Below are 22,322 nucleotides of genomic sequence, written 5' to 3'. Positions count from 1 at the left end.
AACTCACGTCGCAAGCCGCTGGGGGCCAGCGCAGAAGACTTGAGGGCTGAAGACTCCAGGCCAGGCCGGGCCAGGCGCGGAAGGGTACAAGGCGCTTTCTTCGCACTTGGCCCTGAGCTGCGGGGTGCAGGGGGCGGGCGGGCGGAAGGCGGAGGCGGTTCGGAGGCGATTGCCGCCAGGATGGACTGAACGACGGCGGCCGCACCGCACCGACGGATGATGCACTGCCTCCCCGCCAGCTCGCCGGCCGGCCTGCCTGCCGGGAGGGGGCGGGGCGAGCCGAGGCCCGCCCCTGCTGCGCAGGCCCCGCCCCGCCCCGCCTCGTTTCGCACCCGGCCGCGGGGCGGCCTTAACTACATCTCTGTAGGTGGAGGCGGGAGGCAGCCACTTGCGGAGGTTGTCTCGGAGCTGCGAGCAGCCTTCTCCTGTCCTCCTCCGTCTCCTCTCCTTCCCCTCGCCTCTCAATCTCTCCTCTCCTGTCTGTCTGTGTGTCCGCCTCTTGGCTCACAGCCGCCCCTTCCTGTCCACCCGTCCGTGCCTCGCAGAGCCCTGTCCTCGGTTGCAGAGCGGTGCCGCTGCTGCTGCTGCCGTCGCCTCCGCTATTACTAAAGGCGGAAGATACATCATGGTGAAGATCTCCTTCAATACGCCCTTCGTGCAGAAGCCGGGCCCCAAGAAGGACGTCGAGGCCCTGGTGGCAGAGAGGGTAAGGCCGACGGGAAGCCGGCGGGGGGCACGGGGCGGACCGGGGCTGAAAAGGGGCACTTGTCGAAGGACAAAATGGAGACTTCCTCAGAGCGCCCCCCCCTCCAGTTCCGTTGGCTGGCCCGCACTGGGTAGCTCCCGCCTTTGGCCCCCCAGAGTGGCGCCTGCCAGGCGGGATGGGAAGGTGGGACCGGGGAGCTCCTGAGTGGGACCCGACGCCGTTGCCCCCTCCCCTTCGCAGGGCCTCAGGGGTGGTTTGAACTCTTGGCCCCAGGTGGCAGTTGTGGGGGGGAGAGAACAGACCTCCTGAGAGATCCTGACCTGTGCCCCTGGACGTTCAGGTGGGCAGAAGGATGGAAGGACAGGAGGGTCTGAGGGATGGAGGGATAGGAGAGGTGGAGTAGCAGAGGGCCGGCCCGGGATGCTGGGGAGGATGCTAGCTGGTCTTTCTGTCTCTGAGAGATGTCCGGATCTGAGATTCTGCTCCCCAGGTCTAGACGCTGGGGTGGGGGGGACTTGAGGGGCATTCCGTATACCTTTGACTTATAGAGTTTGTGAGTCTTTTTTTCTCCCATACAGAAAGAATCCCCTCCCTGAGGAGAGGCTCTCAGACCATCCAGTAGAGGAAGCTGTTAGAGCTGAAAGTTTGTCTTTATATAAATTTGGGGTGTTTACTGTTCCCTCTTCCTGCGAGGAGCCTTGCATGTTTTCCCTGTGGCGTTTCTAAAAGAAAACACTCTTCTTCCGCAAAGAGGAACTTGAGTTTCCCCCTTTTCTCCCTCCCCTTTCCTCTTCCCCCCCCCGTACCCCCCCCCCCCGCACCAAATAGCCATCCTTCAATCTCCAATTCATATCTAAAAACAGGTCTCATTTTCAGCTTTCATGCTTAATTGTGCCAGGAGCCAGAGGATTTTCCCCAAAGGTTAAGATAGTATTAATCCACTTTGTTTTTCATGTAAACACTTAAAGGGCAACTAATTTCCAAAATGCATACACTTTTTTCCCCTCCTTATTTCTTAGTAAAACTTTTCTGTGACTTGAGTAGGTGTTCCCTCAGGAAACCACTGTATTCACAGATCTATGTACATTCTAATTTCCATATTCAGCAGCATAGGTTAGAGAAGCAAACTCTCTTGTAGGTAGGCTAAGGTACTCAGAAATGCTGCGATGCTCTGCGGCAGAATTCTCATCTACGACCAGCCAGGTCGGCACTACGTAGAGCTCAGTGACACTATCTCAAGTTCCTGAAAACATTCTAAAATATTTTCAAAGAACATCTTGCTACATGCTTGGGAGTTTTTTGATTCAGTTACAGCTCCAATATACAACTGTCACCAAATTTACTATTTGAGTGAAACTTGGCCAGATTTGGGGAGGCCTAATAGGAATCCAGTAGTTAAATATAGCCACTCAGTAATCCTCTTAAATTTTTCCTAGTCAGTGAAAGCTCTGACTTGTAGTTAGATTAGCTGAGTATACAAGTATCTCTTCTAGTCCTGCAGGAGAATAATGAGAAACAAGCAGAAGTAACCCTTTGTACAATGACTGTTTCTATATCAGGTGTACAATAATCTCCCAAGGGATTCTGACCTGGCCACTTTGGGAGACTGACTTAATACCTGGCAACATATATAGTGATGTATTCAACCTCTGAGCAGCTTTACAATACACCTATTATAAAATAGTCCAGAGGTTGTGACTTGTAAAAGTGGTTCAGAGATAAATTAGCCACCATTCAGCCCAAAGCCCAACAGATTGAAATGCAGACGAAAATAATTATTCCTAGGTTGCGGAAACCCACGGAGGAAATGAGGAAACTGTAGAGATCTGTAATATGCTTAGTAATAAAATCTGAATTGTTGGAAGGAGAACTGAAAGTGAAGGGAAGTTTTGTTTTTCATCCACTTCAGTAGCAATAAAGAAAGGTTCCCTTGAGAGTTTTGAGTTTCCTAACTTACTAGATGACCTTAGACATGTAACTTATCTTTCCTAGTCTTCAGAGAAGTTACCTATAAAATTATGCTTTTCTATGAAATTATGTGAGGGTTGGAAACTAGATGATCTCTAAAGACCCTGGATTGGTTATGATTTTAAGTCATGCTCTGCAGTACTTGGTTTACCAGGATTTATATATCTGAATTTTTATTTTAAGTATAACTGTGTAAAACGGCAGGGTCTATTAAATTTCTTTTAGCTGTGAACACACACAAAAAAATCTTAATTTCTTGGTCTTTTTTAAAAAGAAAAACATATTGTTTACCCTTTGCAAAGGGTAAACATCTGATATGTGCCCTCTGTCTTCATCCCCTCCACCCCCTTTAATCCCTCAGATTTATTTTCATAAAGTTGTCAAGGTAGGTAATTCTCACAGAAGCTATATTGATATGTCAAGGACCTAAATGAAAGAAATCTTTCAGACTCATCTATTGACTTAACAGCCTGAAAGATTTACCCACTGATTACCAGTAGCCAGATTTGCTGACTTCATAATTCTGTCTTTATGTCATAATGCTGCTATGGCCATATTGTGATATATGGAATGGGCAGGAGGAGCTTCCTGGTCCTCTGCCCTGGGAGGTTACTCAGAGTTAATCAGTTACTCAGTTGCTACGAACCTTTGAGAGTCCAATTTCTAAGAAAATGATTGATTTTACTTAATTATAAAGTCACTTATACAGTTAGCTTAGTACCTGGTCATCTTAAATATTCAGATTGAAAAAAGAGGGCTCTGCCACACTTGGAAAACCTTTCTCACCACTGTGATTGGCAGGATAAACTAGCAATCACATGCCCATGTATTGATAACTTCTGTGACTGTGAAAATTCTTGAGATTCTAAGAAAGACACAAAGATAATTGTAAACAAAAAAGAAAGATTTTTTTGAGGATGGTGTGGGGAGGGAGAAGGATAAAACTTTTTAAAAAATAAGTATCAATATGATAACTTGCATTCTATTTTCTTTTTTGAGGATTTAGGATAAGTGAGAATCCCTTCCTATGTAAAAATTCCTAAGGAAGAGATTCTTACTGCTTAATCCTGGGGAAGCTCATCAGTCTACCTTCAGTTTTCAGATCTGTAAAGTGATCTCTAGTCATCATATGTTTGCTTTAGACAATTGTTTCCTCAAAAGCTTAATAAAAGAAACAATTTTGGAAGGAAAATCGACAAATGAACCAAAGGATGAGTATTCTATCATGAGAGCTCAGACAAATTGATTGTCCAGTAAGCTAAAAAGAGAAATTCACTTCATCAAACAATTATTAAATAATTACTACTGGACTAGACACTGGGGATAGAGCTCTCATCTTCCATCCCTTCCTCCCCTCACCCCCCCCCCCCAAAAAAAGGTGAGGTGAGCTTTGTCTTCAAGGAGTCTATGATTTACTGGGTTGGAAAAACACTAAAGAAGCATAGTAGTTTCTAGAAAGGTTGTGGGATCATAGATTTAGGGCTGGAAGGAATTTCAGAGGCAGTCTAATTACCTCATTTTATAGATGAGGAACTGAGACCCAGAGAAGGTAAGTGACCTGCCAAATGTCACAGCTATTATCTGGAGTGGGATTTGAACCCAGAGTTTCCTGACTGCAGGTTTAACACTTTATCCACCACATAGTGCTGCCAATCTGATAATCACTACCTACGAGTAGGGGGAACCTCAAGAAATAGACCTGTAAAATGAGGGGGTTGGACTAGGTGGCCCTTAAGGCTCTTGCCAGCTCTAAATCTGTCTATCTATAGAGATACATATCAGACGCAAAGTGATCTGATAGAACAACTGATCTGCCCTGATGTATTCAGATTACCAGTCTCAGATGTACTACAAGCACCCATGCTGAAACTAGTGAATGTGATTACTAATGAATCTCAATGATCTTTCAGAGATCTTGGAGAGAGTGGTGCCATAGACTAGGAGAAGGGAACATGTCCTGATTTTCCATATAAAAAGAGGAGAATAGTCTGCAAACTCCAGAAACTTGACTTTGGTTCTTGGCAAAATTTTAGAATACATTATGGAGATAGTTAATGTACATCTAGAAAAGGAAGCAGTAAATCCAAAAGGCCAGCATGGGACTCCCAAGTCATGCCAGGCCAAGCCCACTGCCTTTTTTGACATAGCTATTAGACCGGATCGCTGGAATTCTGTCTGCGTATAGATACATATACACGTAAATGTATATGGAACTTACATAGATTTGACTTGATTTTTTTGTTTACCTAATCAAAACATGCTATTTTTAAGAACAAAGTGGAGACTAGATAATAATTAATTAGGTACTTTCATAACTGGTTGAACATAGAAGGAAGGGGCTAGACTTCTTTGGCTCGACATCAGAGGACAGAATGAGTAAAGATGGGTGAACGATGACGATGGGCAGATTTAGATTGGATTGAGGAAGAAATTCTGAATAATTTGAATTACTTGGTAATGGAATGGGCTGCCTCAGGCAGTTTGGGGTTCCCCTTGGCTAAACATTTTTAAGTGAAGGTCAGATAAATCTGACCTCTTGTTGATGATTTTATAAGGGGAAATCTCAAGTCTGGTATAGATGGGCTTGACCAGATGGCCTCTGAAGTTCTATAAATAGTTAAGAAGTTAAATAACAAAGGATTTCAGTAGCTATTAGGTAGGTCTCAAAAGGCAAAAAGATGATTAATTGCTAAATGGACTGCCTAGACAGTAATCGCTATAGGAATTCAGAGAAGAGAGAGGCCCCTTCAGAATTGGAGTAGGTAGGGAAGGAGTTGAGATCTGTATTGGACCTTAAAAAGGAAAGTTAGGATTGATACAGTTAAGAAGAAATGGATAGTATGTTATTGTCAGGTACAGAATCTATAGATAAAAGGCAGTGAGTTTCTCCAGTTTGGTTTCCTGCTGGAAAAGTATGCTGGGCAAGATGGAAAGAGGTTTCTTAAGTGCAAGCTTAAAAAGCTATTGAAGGCTTTTAAGCAGAGGAACATAGCGGGAAGAATAGAAAAGAGATTTGGCCTTTGGAGTCAGGAGACCTGGGTTCGGATTCCGGCTCTGTCATTAATTAGCTGTGGGATTTGGGGCAAGACATTACGCGGGCTTCAGATTCCTCCCTTCTAAAAGAAACAGGGCTAGATTTGATGACCTTTAAGGTCTCGTTTGATGCAAAGACCAATTCTGTGAGAGGACTTAAGAGATAATCTTGGGGGAAAGTTAGAGTGCCCTGGAAAGAAAAGTGCTAAATAACCTTGGAACAAAAGAATGGCTTATGTAAGGCATGGCACTTTGGGACAACAGGATGGCCAGCAGAAACACCGAAGTCAATACATGGCTTATATCACACTAGCCTGCTCACTGAGTCCCTTTTATGTGCAGACAAAAACTATAGTTGCGAAGGGCTGTATGAAAAATAACTTACTCCCTTTGTTTGAAGAACCCAAAGCATTTGCTGATGCTGACATGAAAGGACCTCATTGCTTCTCCGCAAAGTAGGCAGGGGCAAGGATTATCCTGATGATAGTTTCCTGAAACTGTTAGGCAGCTTCTTTACAAGTTAAAATGTGTCTGAAGGCTTAAATCCTAAGCAAACTTATGAGTGCAACGATGTAAGAGAAGGTGGTGATAAGGTACTTTGAAATTGGAAAAGGTAGAGAGATCTTCGTGCTTGGAATGTTCATGTATTTATTCTCTTGATGGTGGTGAGCTTGTGAATAACTAGAAATAGCTTTAGAAGTAACATTGGTTGGAGAACCCCTAGGAACATCAATAACATCTCCTCAGTACAAAAGTTTCTGCTGTCAGCTTTGCTGGCCCCATCTGTCTCTCCTCATAAAACAGTTTACACAGACTTGGGGTAGATTTTATGAAGTGTGCAATATGGCAGCAACACCATGAATGCAGTAGACTCTTTCCTCTTCTCCAAAAGACTCTTAAAATGCCTGGGTGCTTTCCTGAAGGATTTTTCCCCTGTCACTTATGAGGAGACTTGTGAAATTCTAGGATTTTTTTATTAACTAGGCAGTTATAACATTCTACATAAACATGGCAGTTTTAGTTTGATTCCAGGGCTGTGCCTCTTGATAATAAGCTGATTTCTACATTTTGCAAACCTCTGAGGAAAGAAGTTTAAAAAGATAAGTTTACTTAAAAGGCAAGCACACTTTGTGCAGTGTGACTCTGGGGTAACTTAATATAAATTTTCTATCATTTAGAATGAAAGGTAAATCTTCTTTACAGAAGCATCTAAGTTTATTTCATTCCTTTATTTTCACAGGAGCTAGAAATTCTGACTCATGACAGTTCATCTGGAAGATGTTTGCTGACCCTCCTGGGCCTTGCATTCATCTTAACAGGAGTTATTGTCGGTGGAGCTTGCATTTATAAATACTTCATGCCAAGGGTAAAGTCATTTTAATTTTTTAAAGTTTAGCTGGTTTAAGGTTCTTGTTTTTTTTTTTAATTTTTGTAGTGCTTCCATTGAAGAACACCTAAAACCCAAAACTTCCACACAGCTCTAAAAGGAGCGACTTGTGGTTTCTCCATAATCTAGAGGTTCATTAAAACTTTCTAACATAATTCTGAGATTGAAGAATAACATTCAGACTGACTGCCAAAAAAGTGATTTGTGCCAAACGTGAAGACATTGCCTTGTGAAGCCTAAGCGATCGCAACAATGTAGTGAATGGAGAGGAATTGCAAGTGTGAGGAACGATTCTAAATTTTCAATGTTTTAAATGCTGGAGTTTTTATTCTTTTCTATTTTTAGCACAGAGTATTCCGTGGGGAAATGTGCTACTTTGAAAATGACGATAATGGCATAGATGGTGAAACCGAGCCCTATTTCCTTCCCGTTTCCGAAGAAGCGGATATTCGAGAGGATGAAAACATTGCAATCATTGATGTACCTGTCCCCAAATTCTCTGATAGCGACCCTGCCGCCATCGTTCATGACTTTGACCGAGTAAGTTGAATATTCATCATTTTACTCTGATACTAGCTGCTTTTACTTTATTTCATGGACATCTTTTCACTGAGTTCACATAGTAGTTTGTTTCTTACTGTTTCTAAAATGTTCTTTCACAGCAGACTGTGAGCTCAGGACTAAATTCCACAGAAATAGATTTCAGTTCGTTAGGTATTTTAGCTCAAGTCCTTCCGTGAAAATAGAATATTTTCCAGTAGCCACTAGACAGCTCCTGTGATCTCTCATGGGACACATTAATGACAGAACTGTTCTAACTAAAAAAAAAAAAAAAAAAAAAAAAAAAAGAAGTATACCCAATTTGAAGTTCTAATTTTCACATCTAGAAGGCCAGATGAGAATTTTAACAAAAACCAAGAAGGGACACACACACACACACACACACACACACACACACACACACACACACACACACATTCCTCTGGTTTTAGTCCACTTTCAAGATCTCTGCTATAACTGGCCAAAGATTCACAACAATGTGTCAGAATTCAAAATAAGGGAAAGATAATTTTAAGGCTGATGTTAGTTCAGGTTTTAACTAATACTTGAAGGAAATCTAGAAATTAGCTTGGCAAAGTGGATATTACAGGCAGAGAAAATTACGTGAGCAAAAATCACGGAAGTAGAAATAAGTTTTGTGAATAAAAGACGCAGTATTTTAATAAACCTAGGTTAAGCAAGAGGGTTTATATCTCATAGGGAGACACAAGGTAGCATGGAGCAGGTGATAGAACACCTTGAATCACAGACAGATTTCAACTTGAATCCCTCTAGGCCTTTACGCAAGGGAATGACAACAAAAGTGGCCTAGGAAGGTTAAACTGATAAGGATGTACTAGATGACTTGGAGGGAGGAGAGACTGGAAATGACCAGGCTAGTTAAGAAGCCAACTTTGGTTTTTCTACAAGAACCTAGCTGACTGGTGTGGGTGCTCCTCCACTGACAGATCAGATCTTGGCTCCTCCATTCCTTACACATGGCAAAGGTCTTTTGGTTGCTGTGACCAAAACAATATTCATCACCTAGTGGCCGACCTTCTCTTATTAATGAGTCTTTCAGAACTTATTGATTCTCGGCTGCTTCTCAGGTGCCAGACATTGTTGGGTCTCTTCTTGAAGCTTTTTCCTTCTTGACAGAAGCTGCCAGACCCTGCAGTTTGCTAGCACAGCCTTTAAGAACCCAGGGTCACCTTTGTGCCCCAGTGAATCATCAAAGTAGTATTTTGGTGGGGGGATCAGGAAGCACTACTGTAGGTGGGAAGTAGTGATGAAGACTCCACATTGGAGTTTTTACAAAAATTAGAGAAAGGGTTTAAAGGAGGAATCAAGAGTAAGTAATGGTGATTAGAAGGGTTGGGGGCAAGGGGGAGGGGATGATAAAGAAAAGGAAGGAGTCAAAGATGCTTCTGGGTTTTGAGACTGGGAGAATGTTGCCCTAGTGACCTGACATTGTCCCCAACTCTTTTGTTTTCCCCCTAACATTTCCTAAATCACCCCAAGGAAGAAATAGTCGAGTTTGTCCATTAAGAGATATGTCCTCATGGTTTCACCAATAATTTGAATGTTTTATCTTGACCCACAGCTTAGTTGACTTAGGCTATAGCTGTTTAGTTTTAATAACAGAAATTTCATTGTCAGCACTCTGATGCATCATTATATTGATCATGACTAACTTTTTCAATAGCTTCTGACTGCTTACCTAGACCTGCAGCTGGGCAACTGCTATGTAATCCCTCTCAATACTTCCATTGTTATGCCTCCAAGAAATCTTATGGACCTCTTTGCCAAACTCTCGGTATGTACTTTGTGGATAGAAGTTTTGGTGTAAGTATAGTTTCAAATTGATTTGTCACCATTTTTATTTGGAAACGTGGTAAGAGATCCTGAGAAAACAGACTTCTAACATGGCTTCTTGAGATAATTTTTAAGCTTCTCTCTGAAACAGGGGTTTCCATTAGAATTTCAATGAGCTATATGAGTGACATGCCATAGGTTCTTCTTAATTATAGTTGATCAAAGCTGAGAAGGACCTTCTTAGAAATCAAGTCAACTCTCTAATCTTATAGATGGAGGGAAGTGAGAACCCCAGAGAACATAAACTGACTTGCCCAAGATGCCATAGAGAATGGCAGAGCAGGTGACCTTTGTCATTGTCACAGCTACCACTACCCCAACTCTCTTTTGCTCTACGATTCAGCTCTCCTAAATTGTTCACTCATTTCAGCAAATATTTATATTATCAGAAATAGATAATGCACCACTTATATTCTTCAGGGCATATTTTGGAAATTTTATTACCTGGGCGAGTACCACCTAAAATGCTTTTCCAGCAGTGGTCAGTCACTGTACTGGGAAAGCCTATAGGTCTGTTTTTAGTAGAAACCTTAAAATGAAACTCAGAAAGGACTTACATTTTATCATATAAGTTCTTGGATTATAGAATCTCTAGCATCAACTCATTCTATGAAATCTCTGATTCTGTGAATTCTTTCTACCATAGTTATAACAAAGAATAGAAAGACCACTGGACTCAAAATCCAACAAGCTGCTTTCTGAAATCCCCACCCCTGCCATTCAGCAGCTTTGTGGCCTTGGGCAGTCCTTGGCTCTCTGAGTTTCACTTTCCTCATCTGTAAAAATCAGGGTAATACTCCTTTCACCATTTACCCCATAGGATCGTTATGAGGATCAAATGGCAGAATGTATGGAAAGCACTTGGTTAATAGCTTTTATTTTTAGAGCAGCTTTATGACTGAAGATTAAACTTCAGTTAATTCATGAATTGGGTTTTCATTTAGCCTATTGCCAAAGCTAACTGTTTAAGGCCTGCTACCTTGATTTTATTCCACAAGGAATAAAATCACGCTTGAATTTCACAAGTTTTCTTACCAGGGAGCCAGACTCTTCACTTTTCTCATATGCTAACAGTTCTCAGTTAGACAGAGGGGCTTAAAAGATGTTTGGCAATAGAAATGAACAGTTCATGAATTGACTATGTGATTATTGTTCTTGTATTGTGGTCATGAGCTAAATAGATACTCGTCCTCCTCTGCAAACAGCCATTGCGCTTCATTGTGGAGGGGAAATAAATCAGAGGAGGCAGTAATAACTCGACACACACAACCAACCATACCTATAGTCTTGGGTAGCTAAGTTTATGTGGTACATAAGCAGCACGTGTCAGCTGTGTTGATGGCATCTGGTGTTTTGATAAAAATCAATTAATATAACTAAATGTCTTTATGTTCTCAATACTTTTCCTGTATTTGGTATGCTGTAAAGTTCACATTAACTGTATTGTGTGTTTCGCTGTACATTACCATTCCAAGAATATACATGTCTAGTAGCCAATCCAAAAAGATTCCAGCCAGATCTCTCTAGCCACAGATATGCCCAAAATGATTGTTGGGGCCAGTGTTCTTGCTTTCACAAATGATAATGCATCTTTGAAACCCTTAGGCTACTTCTTCAAGCCCTCATATATCAGAGTGCTATCTCCCCTATTGCTTAAAGATTTCAGCAGGTTTGTCGTTAATTCCAGGACCTTTCCAATTTATTATGTCTTTGACTGCAAAGGTTGGCTTCAAAGGTTGAAGCCAAGGTAAACCGTAGACTTTGCCCTTTCAGTAGCAGGTGCTGTTTCTGTCTTCACTGGCTTGCCTTTTTGGTGTGGATGAGGGTGTGGCCTAATTCACCTGTTTTTATTCGGTCTGGTCAAAGCAGCTGTAAGAAGTGATAGAACATAGGACCTAGCATTTGCCCCTCAGGCTCTCTTTCTCTTGATTCTACTTCTCGTGGATCTTTCATTTCTGTAGATTAAGACCAGTGTCAGGAATCAGTGGCTTGACTAATCCCAGGAATGAGTAAATATTGATGATTGTGCCCTGAAAGTGTATGCACACACATAACTAGGTAGCAGCTGACTGACAAAAGAGTTAAAAAGAAGATTGAAAAGATCATCATGTCTTTTGAAAGACTGATAGGAGATCGATAGAAATCAAATAGGCAAGCCAGGTCTACAGAAATCAGAAGTGAGGCTCCTTTTAGAGGCAAGAATTTAGAGAGATCATGGACCTGAGGCAAAGTAACAAACTTCAACAGGAGCGTAATAAGAGTCACCACAAACTGATTTCTGAATGGAGGCAGCGATACACCAGGCTTGGTGGAGCTTCCTTTGTGGAGACTAGTCATTATCAAATAGGGTTCTCTTTAAAAGTGAAGGATCAAAAGATCTATTACTTGATGAACTTATATAAAACTTAAGAATAATTGTAAAGCATCAGAAATGGAAGGGATCTTTGAGATCATCTACTCCAAGGCTCTTATTTTTGAGGCAAACTAAGCCACGTGAGGAAACAGAGATCTTCCAGTGAGTGGCAGAGCTGGAATTCAAACAGATCTCCCAGCTCCCAGGCCAGTATTCTTTCCATTGTATTAGCCTGTCACAGAGGGAAACATAATTCTCTGTCTCCAAAGTTACAAGGCCCAGATTTAGCTATGACAGGAAGCATATTGTCTCTGTTCTGCAAAAGGCAGTAGCTCACTGTTCTGCCTGGCTCTAGGCACACTGGCCCCATGGAGATAGTACATAGTTTTCCATAATTACCCTTAAGCTTGACCTACCAGCCTGAGATCTTTTTTTCTTTTCTTTATGGCACTAGGACTATGGCCTGAACCTCTCTCCATCTCCTCCCTCCCCTTTTCAACCCTCACCATCTCCAGACTCCAGAAAATTTGTACATGTGCTCCTTCTTGTTCCTGCCCCAAAATGGCTGTACCCTTTGGTAAAATAGAGTCTGTTTAAAAGGAAGCTTGAAAGAGCCAAGTGAAAGGCCTGATAATAATGAAATACAATCATATGCAAAGTCCTCCCAGTGTTTGGGTATAGTTCTGCTGTTTGAGAGCCCGAGTTTAGCCATGTGTGTCCTATGATCCCCTGGGGGACTTCATGCTTCAATGTATAACATAGCCATGCCCCCATATTTACTGAAAACACAGACTTCAGGAGGATGAAAACAGTAAGGTCAACACCAAATATCTGAGGGCAGAACATGTTCAGGTTTTACAAGGAAGAGAATCAGTCAGCCCATAAAGAAGATGTAGTTGATGGAGGCTGCCCTGAATGAAGATTTGTTCTGTAAAACTTGGACTCAGTCAAAAGGCTGCATCCAAGGACCTAGAAGGTCACAGGTTCCCCATACCTGCCCTAGAGAATGGAAGTCAGATGTTGATTGTTTTGGTCCCTTCTGGTTCTAAGAGATGACTAACTCCCCTAATTACATACATCAACCCTTGGCTAACCCATACCTCTTTTAAAAAGGGTATATAATGCAGGGCACAGTACCTGGTTGCAAAAGATATTACTGAAGCATATCTGGACTAGATATATAGCTCCCCTCTGACTGCTGGAAGCTTGAACAGACCCATCATTCAGTAGATGAGAATTTAGCCCAGCTTAGAGATATTACGGCAGTCAACGATCAGTGCTTTCTTGAGACTTCCAAAAAGCAATGCCAACAACTTCAGGTGTGAAATTCAACAATGAAAATTATAATCTAGAAACACATAGCTCCATTCCAAAAGAGAGCACCGAAAGTAGGATAAAACCTCATTAATTTGGCCACCCTCCACTAATTTAGAATCTGCTTCCTTCGCTTGGGCTTAAAGCTACTTCTGTGCTATCAATAATAAAAGGCTTCAGTAAGCAAATGAATGTTTTTTTCAGGGAATGAGGCTAATCTACATAAGAGAATAAGACTACTTTTGAGGAGAGCTTTTAATTGTCTACTAGCGAAACATTCAGAGCAGCACTTTGTGGTTGCAAAAAATCAAATCCTAGAAACAAAGTGGGTGCCCATCTTTTTGAAAGCGCCTGAACTATTATATAAAGTGTAACGGAATATTATCACACTGTAAGAAACAATGACTATGAGGGACTCGGAGAAACTTGGGAAAGTTTGTATGTAAACTGATGCACAACCAGGAGAACGAGGTCCATAGGGAGGCAATAATATAAATGGCAACCCTAAAAGGCAGCTGTACTTGGATTGACTACAGTGACCCATCTCCACTCCAGAGGACCTATGAGGAAACAGACTTTTTGGTAGAGAGGTAGTGAGCTCTGGGTGTGTAACTTTGTGTACACTGGCAGGCGGTGGCTGTGTCTGTTGGTTTTGCTTAACTTTGTCTTTATTACAAGGGATGGGGGAGGGATGGGGGAGGCCAGTGGCAGTGCAGAAAGGGAGATATGCAATATATCCAGAAATATCTATGGTGTAAAAACAGAAGGCATCAAAAACAATAGGTTGTGTTCCTGACATTTGTTTGGAACCCTCAACACAGTTCCGCCATAGGAACAGGCTTATAAATGGCATCCATTCAGGTCAATTCACAATAGTTTATTTAATCCATAGTGTACCTGAATTCTCTGATTCCAAAACCACCATTTATAACCTTGTTTTCTAAGGGGAAAAGCATTCTAAGTTCCAACTGTGGGTGGCAGGAATACATTCCCCATTTCCTTTAATCCTGATGCGCCCCCCCCCCAAAGTACAATGTAAATAACCGCTGTCTTCTCTCGTTTCTTATGCATTTTCACTGCCAGCCTGACAAGGTGCAGACCTTGGTTCTTTAACCTAGTCCTAAGTCTGACCCTAAGTCTGACACATGCTCCCTTCCCCCCACCCCCAATCAGACCAGCTTATGTGGTGACAACCATTACCAAATTGACTGACGCATGTCTAGCACTACCTGGTTCAAGTTAAACAGCCCCTCACCCCCAGCAGGATTTGTACCCATACAACACAAGGTATCCTCAGGTGATATGAACTGGAAATGGGACTCTGGACTCAGACTGTCCCATTGTTCATCCGTCTGGCTTGGCTAAATATAAATTGTGTTCATAAGTCAGAGACTGCCTGTACTGATAATATTTTGCCACAGAAATTATGCTAGCTATATACCAAAGAGCAGTGGCACCGTGTAATCAAAGTAGCCACATTATACAAAGTTTTTCAGAATGTAGTTACATTTTGAGGGGCATGACTTCATTCATGTTTTAGATATGATCTAACTTTTTTATTAATGGGCTCCTGTTGTAATGAAAAGATTTTTATGTAATAATGTTTTGCTGTATATAAACCTTATGAGCTGATTTCCATTATGGGCAAAATATAAATGATGGCCCGTTTAGGAATTCATTATTTTGAGTTCGTTCGTTTGTTTGTTTTCTTCTTTTAGACTGGATCTTACCTCCCTCAGACTTACTTGGTTCGTGAGGAGTTGGTAGCCGCTGAAGAAATAGAGGACGTTTCTGATCTTGGCATCTTTATTTATCAGATTTGTGGAGGGAAGAAAACCTTCAGACTGCAACGCCGGGAGCCAATAACTGGTAGGTATTTATTTAGGTAGCTTAGCCCTCCTTTTGCTACCATTTGCATTTTGTCAATTTAGCCCAAATTTCTTCCTCCATTCACATTTGGGCTCTGCATGTCATAGCAATTTTCTTATAGTTCTGTAAAGAACTTACAGTGACTCATTTGAAACTAGTCACCACTGAAGTCTCCTTAAGGACTCAGAAAGTGAAAGCATTGCTACCACATCAATAGCCGCTCTTCCCCTCCCTCCAAATCATTGGGTTTCCTATTTATGGGAAATACTTTTTTGAGTGTGGTTTGGGCTTTTTTGGTTTGTTTTATTTTTAAATAGTTCCACTGCAGTGCAGTTTCATGGGCCATTCAGTTGCCATGAAAAAAATAAGGACTCAGTTTCCAGTAGTGGTGAAGACTACAGAGCATTGTGTGGGAATCTGTGGTGGGAGGGTGGGTGGTCTTAGAGCAATTGCTAGCAACTTGGAATCAAGAAACTTCTGTGTTCAGGAAAATGGAAGGGAGGAGGAGTAGGGACTGTTGCTAGAGAAAGCTGCTGCTACTTTGGCAATACTTATGGTGTACATGCCAGAATTTTACCAGAGGCATTTAACAGATTAATTATTGATTTTTGAATTTGCATGCAGTTTTAACTAAAAAGAGGATTTTATTATAATGGAAAATTTACCATCCTGTGTAGCTATTCAGCAAAGGCATATTTTAACACTCTCCCGCCTCCCCCTACCAAAAATTAAGAACTGTTACTTAAGTATCCAGGAATATTGGACCCAGCCCTTAACACAGTCTCATTTTTAGTAATTTGATCAGTGATCTTTTATTTGTTGAGGAGACTTCCATTTGGAATTCAGGCCATGAAGTGTCTTCTGTCCCTTCCCTTTCTCCATATGTTGAAATCATGCTTAATCTTTCAGATCCCAGTGTCAATTCCCCTTCCTTTTGTTAACCTCCCAAATCATCTCTTTTTTTCTTCTCTAGCATCTTCTGGTATGTCTGTATCACTTGCTGCCTTGTATTGTGTTATGCCTCATTTCTAGGCTGTGATTCCTTCCTTGAGGGTAAAACCTCTGTCTTATACTGCTTCATATCTCTCTCAGTGGCTACATGTTGAATCACAGAATCTGAGTTGTAAGGGACAGAGGCCATCTCATCTAACCTATATCTGAACAGAATTTGCCTCTACAGCATCCCTGAGACAAATGATCAATCAAATATTTGCTTAAAGAACTCAAATTAGAAAGGACTCCCCTATCTCCAAAGGTAGCCCATTATTCTTTGGGATAGCTTTTATTGTCAGGAAGTTTCTTCTACATTGAGCTTTACTCTTCACCTTTGCACCTTCTACTAGTTCACTTCTCTGGGGCCAAGCAGTACAAGTCTAATCCTGTTTCATAGTCATGGGAGATAGCTATCATGTTGTCCATCCATCTTTCCCGTCTCTTCTAGGTGGCTTTCTTGACTGCTGTGTCAACACTGTTGATGTATGTTAAGTTTGCAGTCCAAATAAAACCCTTAAAAATTTTACATGCCTGGTCACATCTTGCACATATTGTACTTGCTTGGTTGATTTGTTTTAACCCAGGGATAAGACTCTATATTCATGTATTCTATTTTCTTTGCAGTAGAATTGATCCACTGTTCTATACTATCTATATCCTGTCATCTAACATGAACAAACTCAGATTTTTCCCATCTTCTGATTTTTTAAGTGTACTAATTGTATCTTCAAACAAGTAATAATTGATTAAAAATGTTAGACCATGTAGAGCCAAAGACAGTTCCCTAAAACACTCTGCTAGATACCTCTCCCTCCAAAGGGACATCAACCCATTGATGGCTACTTACTGGGTTTGGCTACCACATAGCTTAGATCTCTCCATGCCCACAAAGACAAGTTGTTGCTGAAATCCAGGCGCACTGTTATCTCTAGGATTCTTTAAATTGACTTCTTGATGAAGTTATGCTAGCTCTTCATGGTCACTGCACACTTTATAATGCTTCTAAATCATCCACCTAATATTTTCTAGACTTTTGCCAGAAATTGCCAGAAATTTGTAAGCTCACTGGCTTACAGTTGAAGATTCTGCCCTTATCCCCCCCTTTTTTTTTTTAGAAAATTGAGACATTGTCCCTTGAGTCCTGAGGCACAGAATAAGTTCTCCATACTAGCTGATTGAATGATTTTTGTCAGCAAAGGGGTAGTATCCATCCGCATAGAAAGAGAAGTGCCAGGAGAAATGGGTGAAATACACCTAATTTAATTTTGACATCTAATCATATAGCCCACATCGGTTGAAAATGGCTTAGTTTCTAGTTTGAGCTTTAATTCAAACTTTCTCTTTTTGCACTTTTCCATATGTGACTCAAATCTTCACTGTACAGTACTAAAGTGTAATATTGTCAAATGATGTCAGTCGGTTTCAGTTTAGTTCTACACTCCCTTAAGCGTGCTGAAAGATGCCATCAAAGGAGAACAGTAGAAGAGTTTCCATTCTTCCCAAGCTAAGAGTTTTGTTTTGTTTTTTTTTCCTTGGGTTTTAGAGAACAGCTGCGATATGTCTTAAAGAACAAATTAGATGAGTTCACTGAAACTGTCCCAGACTGCAATTGGTTTTATGTCCATGAGATTTGGTTTGAATGTTTACAATCAAAATTCTTAGAGCTAGGAGGACCTTGGAGATCTAAGGAAAGGTCATGTGGTGTATTGGAAAGAACAGGAGTCAGGAGAATTGGGTGCTATTCCTGGCTGTGTTTCGTGACTTTGGGCAAGTTACTTCACAGTGTTTTTAAAATGAGTGGGTTGGACTAAGGTCCCTTTCAGCAGTAAGTTTCTATTACTCCACACAGATAAAGTAGGAAATACTTGTACCTTGCTTCCAGCTATAACAGATTATTTGAATTTATAAAAAAGAAATGATTGCTACTTTGCAACAGTTTTGAGTTACTCCAGTGAATTCTTTTTCTAGAGAAAATACTCTGAATGCATATACTTTCTAATTAAATGTTCAACTTTATTTTCACATAGGCTTCCAGAAGCGTTCTGCTGAACGATGCCTGAAAATTAGACACTTTCCCAATGAATTTGTTGTCGAGACAAGAATTTGTCGGCAGTGAAAGCCTCCAAGTGAAAGAATTCACATAACCATGAAGTGGGGCTTTACAATGTGACTTCGAAATTAAATTGTGCTGTGATAATCAAAAGCCTTATTTGTTTTATGCTTTTTTGTGTGTCTTGCTGATTTTTTTTTTTTAAAAAAAGATTCCCCACTGCAAGTTCTTACTATGCTTGGTATAATTAGCATCTGTAGTTGTTTGGCATTAACATAGAAAATAAGCAAACTTAATCATTAACTAATCTAGGCTTTAGCTTTTTCTAGTAACCACATAAATAAATGTTAGCTAGCATCTTGGTAAGTATAAACCCTAAGCTTTTTCTTAAGAAAAGAAACCCAAACCAGAATAAAGTTTTGTTATTTGATTTTCCCATGCGATATAATTCTCAGAGGGCTTCCTCTGGATTTTAATTTTTAAAAAATGTTAAATACTGATAGGATTTTGTCAGGCATGTGAAACTACCTAAGGTTGTACACCTTAATTGGGGGGAGGGGGAGTTTTGCGCAATTTACTGTACTTTGCAATTGTCTGTATTTGGTAACTTCCCTGAATTCTCCAAAAGTTAAATCTTTTATCTGTCAAGTGTTCTTCAGCTCACCGGTTATGTTCACTTACAGATACTTTGAAGAAGTTTTTATCCAGTCTATTTGCTTACAGAATTTTTAATAACAACTTGTTAATTCCAGGAAGGCCCGTTTTGTGAACATGATTGTATTCATAAAGTTCTAACTCCTCTGGCCTATATGTAAACTTTTTAGATCAGCAGAATTTCTTATGAGCAAGTCATTTTCACTGCGATCTGTTTTTAATAAACCAATTCTTCTTCACTGAGATCTGTAGCGTAAATCCAGCAAAGAATTGTATGTGTGCTACACACTGTAAAGGCATTTATATGGGTACATAAATTTGATACCCTTACAATAAATGTTTCTCCAAAAGAAGTGTTACTTTTATTTCGTTACATTTTGGGACACAAGGAACAATTTGGTATTTTGTATCTAGTCAAGATGAGAATTCTAACATTTGTACTTTTACATAAACATTTCCATCTTCAATGAAACATTGTCTCACAGACCTTTTGCCTCCTACTCCTTCTTCCTGCCTCACCCCTCTAGCTTTCAAATTCCAGACTCCCCCTTGAGTCTTCATTTGTTCTCCCTCTACAAATAGTCCATGGTTTGTGTGTTCTCTATCTTTAGAGTATCTCCAGGCTTCAAGTCCTCCAACCTTTCTCTCCACATAAGGAAAATAAATATCTATGTAGCTACAGTAGGTCAATAAGACTAACTTTGCCAGTTGAACCCCAGCCAAGGCAGCTGCTCTTCTAGGAGCCTCATGTGGGGTGAGCCCTGCTGGCCATAGGGTGTAGACTTTCCTCCCAAGTTGGCCTCATATCAAGGTAGCTAATACTGTAATCTATTTCTGTTGTGCCTAGGATCAGGTTGCCTTTTTACTGTTCTGACCTCTCGTAGTATCTATGTTCCTGTTTTGATAGAGGTGTCTTCCTTCTGATCCTTTATAATTTCTTTGTGCAACTGTTCCCGAGAACATTAATCCTTATGAACAGATTCTCATCACTATATTTGAAGCAAAAATCAGAAGATTTTCATCCCACTTAGAATGACACCATCCCATTCCTTTATACCTGAGATTTGGAACTTTTCATTGTTATTTAAATGAAGAGGGGGCTATACGAGTGTCAGTAACAAATCTACCCAAAACAGCTTTATCTTTTCTTTGGATGGAGCCCATGACCTTCAAAAACTGGTAGTCTTGACCATCATATTCCTAATTTTCTTTAGTATTAATCTCATTCTCCACATTTTATGACCAAGATAATTCCATTACTTCAGTGTTTCTGTGCTATGTTTATATTGCATTTCTTCTCAATAGTTGGAAAGTGTCTTAAAATCTAGCCTGATCTGAACCTCAAAACTGCTTCAGCAGCACAATGAGCACTTCCCAAGAATCCTTAGGGTATATGACTCCTTGTATAACCTTTGAGGCTATAGAGTTTGGCTCCATATGAACTCTAGCTATACGTGCTTACAAGCTAAGACAGTCTAAATTGACCAACACTAGATGAGAGTCATCTCATCATTGAAATAAAATTTACTGTTTCCAGCTTTTGTGTTAAATGATTTAAGTGGGATTTGCATTTATGAATAGAAATGAATAATTACCTTTATTACAAGATAAAAAGAAGCATTTGAATAAATGAGAAAATGGCAAAAGCCAGGCAGTAGGCACTTATAATAATCCCCTCATTTGTACTTAGAGAAATTTTTCTGTAGAACAATATGTTGGGGGGATCCATTGGGTTAAAATTTACAATAATTTTTATTTTTTTCCTGTGAATTTTTCAGCCTAGTGTGAGTTTGAGAGCTGATCCTCATTCTTTTAACTCCAAATAACAGTAGTAACAATTTTCAATTTTATTTTCCCCGAGGTCTATAGATTTCTGTGTAAATCCAGATGTTATTTTTAAAAGTTATCTATAATTTGTATAATTGAGACAAGTCCAGTATTTTACCCTGATCTTTGTACACTCTCAGAAGAATGGCACCGTGTAATAAATTGACTGTGCCAATCATACAAGAGGATAATAATCACCCTTCTTTTCTTTTCTTCACTGAGAAATCTGAACCAAGTTAACTATCCCTTAAAGACAACTGCAGCTCCCTACTTAGTAGATATTTTCCCACAGGATGTGTTTTAAATGACAGGAAGGGAAAATTAGAGAATAATGTAGGGTGGGAAATGGTCATTAGTCTGTTTAATCTGAGTTCTTTCGTTGGCTCTTACATTTTTTCCCCTCTCTCTGATGAAGTGAACATCCTCTGCCTTACAGGGATGTTACAAGGAAAGCCCTTTGTGAACATTAAAGCCCTATACTTTATTAAAGTTTTATTGATCTCTTTCTCAAAATATCACCTTTACTCCCACATGTCACTCTCCTTTCTTACCCCAGAGATCCAGCCCTTCTAACAAAGCATAAGAAGAGAAAAATAAATAGCTCAGGAAAACTAACCAACAGATCAAATGGATTCTCGATAGCTTACACAAAGTTCCACGCTCTTTGTCTCCCACCTCTTTAAGAAAGAGAGGGAAGATTTTTGCACAAATAAAGTCAGATCTAAGTAATTGGGAAAACATCAGTTGCTCATGGGTAAGCCAAACTAATATAATAAAAATGACAATTCTACCTAAATTAATTTACCTATTCAGTGCCATGCCAATGAAACTACCAGAAAATTATTTTCTAGAGCTAGAAAAAGTAATATCAAAATTCATCTGGAAGAATAAAAGGTCCAGAATATCAAGGGAATTAACGAAAAGAAATGCTAGGAAAGGTAGTCTAGTCATACCAGATCTCAATTGTATTATAAAGCAGCAATCATCAAAACTACTTGGTATTGGCTAAGAAATAGAAGGATAGATCAGTGAAATAGGTTAGGTACACAAGACACAGTAGTCAATGATGATAGCAGACTACTGTTTGATAAACCCAAGCACCCCAGCTTCTGGGATAAGAACTCACTGTTTGACAAAAACTGCTGGGAAAACTGAGTAATAGTGTGGTGGAAACTGAGCATAGACCAAAACCTGACATCATACACAAGAAAGGATAAAGTCCAAATGGGTATGCGATCTAGGTATAAAGGCTAATACTATAAACAAATTAGGGGAGCGAGGGACAGTTTATTTCTCAGATGAATGGAGAAACACTCAAAGGGCTACAAAAATGTGCATACCCTTTGACCCAGCAATATCACTTCTAGGACTGTATCCCAAAGAGATCATAGAAATGGGAAAATGTCCTACATGTACAAAAATAGTTATAGCAGCTCTTTTTGTGGTGGCCAAGAACTGTAAATCGAGGTACTACCCATCAATTGGGGAATGGCTGAAGAAGTTGTGGTATATGAATGTAATGGAATACTATTGCTCTATAAGAAATGATGAACAGTCGGACTTCAGAAAAACCTGGAAAGACTTATATGAACTGATGCTGAGTGAAATGAGCAGAACCAGTAGGACATTATACACAGTACCAGCCACAGAGTGTAAGGGTTTTTTCTGATAGACTTGGCCCTTCACAGCAATGCAAGGACCTAAAACATGTCCAAAGGACTCATGATGCAAAATGCCATCCACATCCAGAGAA

At 40.3% G+C, this 22,322-nt stretch overlaps 1 protein-coding gene across 1 annotated transcript; it reads left to right on the top strand.

Annotated features, from left to right (window-relative positions):
- The first annotated feature begins 288 nt into the window (after positions 1 to 288).
- Positions 289 to 19,092, top strand: ITM2A (integral membrane protein 2A). Its single transcript, XM_072626689.1, has 6 exons — positions 289 to 706; positions 6,948 to 7,073; positions 7,440 to 7,634; positions 9,340 to 9,450; positions 14,895 to 15,045; positions 18,066 to 19,092. Exons 1-6 carry the CDS (start codon positions 626 to 628, stop codon positions 18,152 to 18,154), a joined length of 753 nt encoding a protein of 250 aa, XP_072482790.1. The 5' UTR covers positions 289 to 625; the 3' UTR covers positions 18,155 to 19,092.
- The last annotated feature ends 3,230 nt before the right edge of the window (positions 19,093 to 22,322 follow it).

This window comes from Notamacropus eugenii, chromosome X, assembly GCF_028372415.1.
Source record: "Notamacropus eugenii isolate mMacEug1 chromosome X, mMacEug1.pri_v2, whole genome shotgun sequence".
Lineage (NCBI taxonomy): Eukaryota > Metazoa > Chordata > Mammalia > Diprotodontia > Macropodidae > Notamacropus > Notamacropus eugenii.
This window is presented reverse-complemented; position numbering and strand designations above follow the sequence as displayed.

Excerpts from the sequence above, each read along its gene's own strand:
- ITM2A (XM_072626689.1), top strand. The coding sequence starts at position 626 with ATGGTGAAGATCTCCTTCAATACGCCCTTCGTGCAGAAGCCGGGCCCC. Across the intron at positions 707-6,947 it reads AGGCCCTGGTGGCAGAGAGG|GAGCTAGAAATTCTGACTCA; the intron begins GTAAGGCCGACG and ends TTATTTTCACAG. Across the intron at positions 7,635-9,339 it reads TCGTTCATGACTTTGACCGA|CTTCTGACTGCTTACCTAGA; the intron begins GTAAGTTGAATA and ends CTTTTTCAATAG.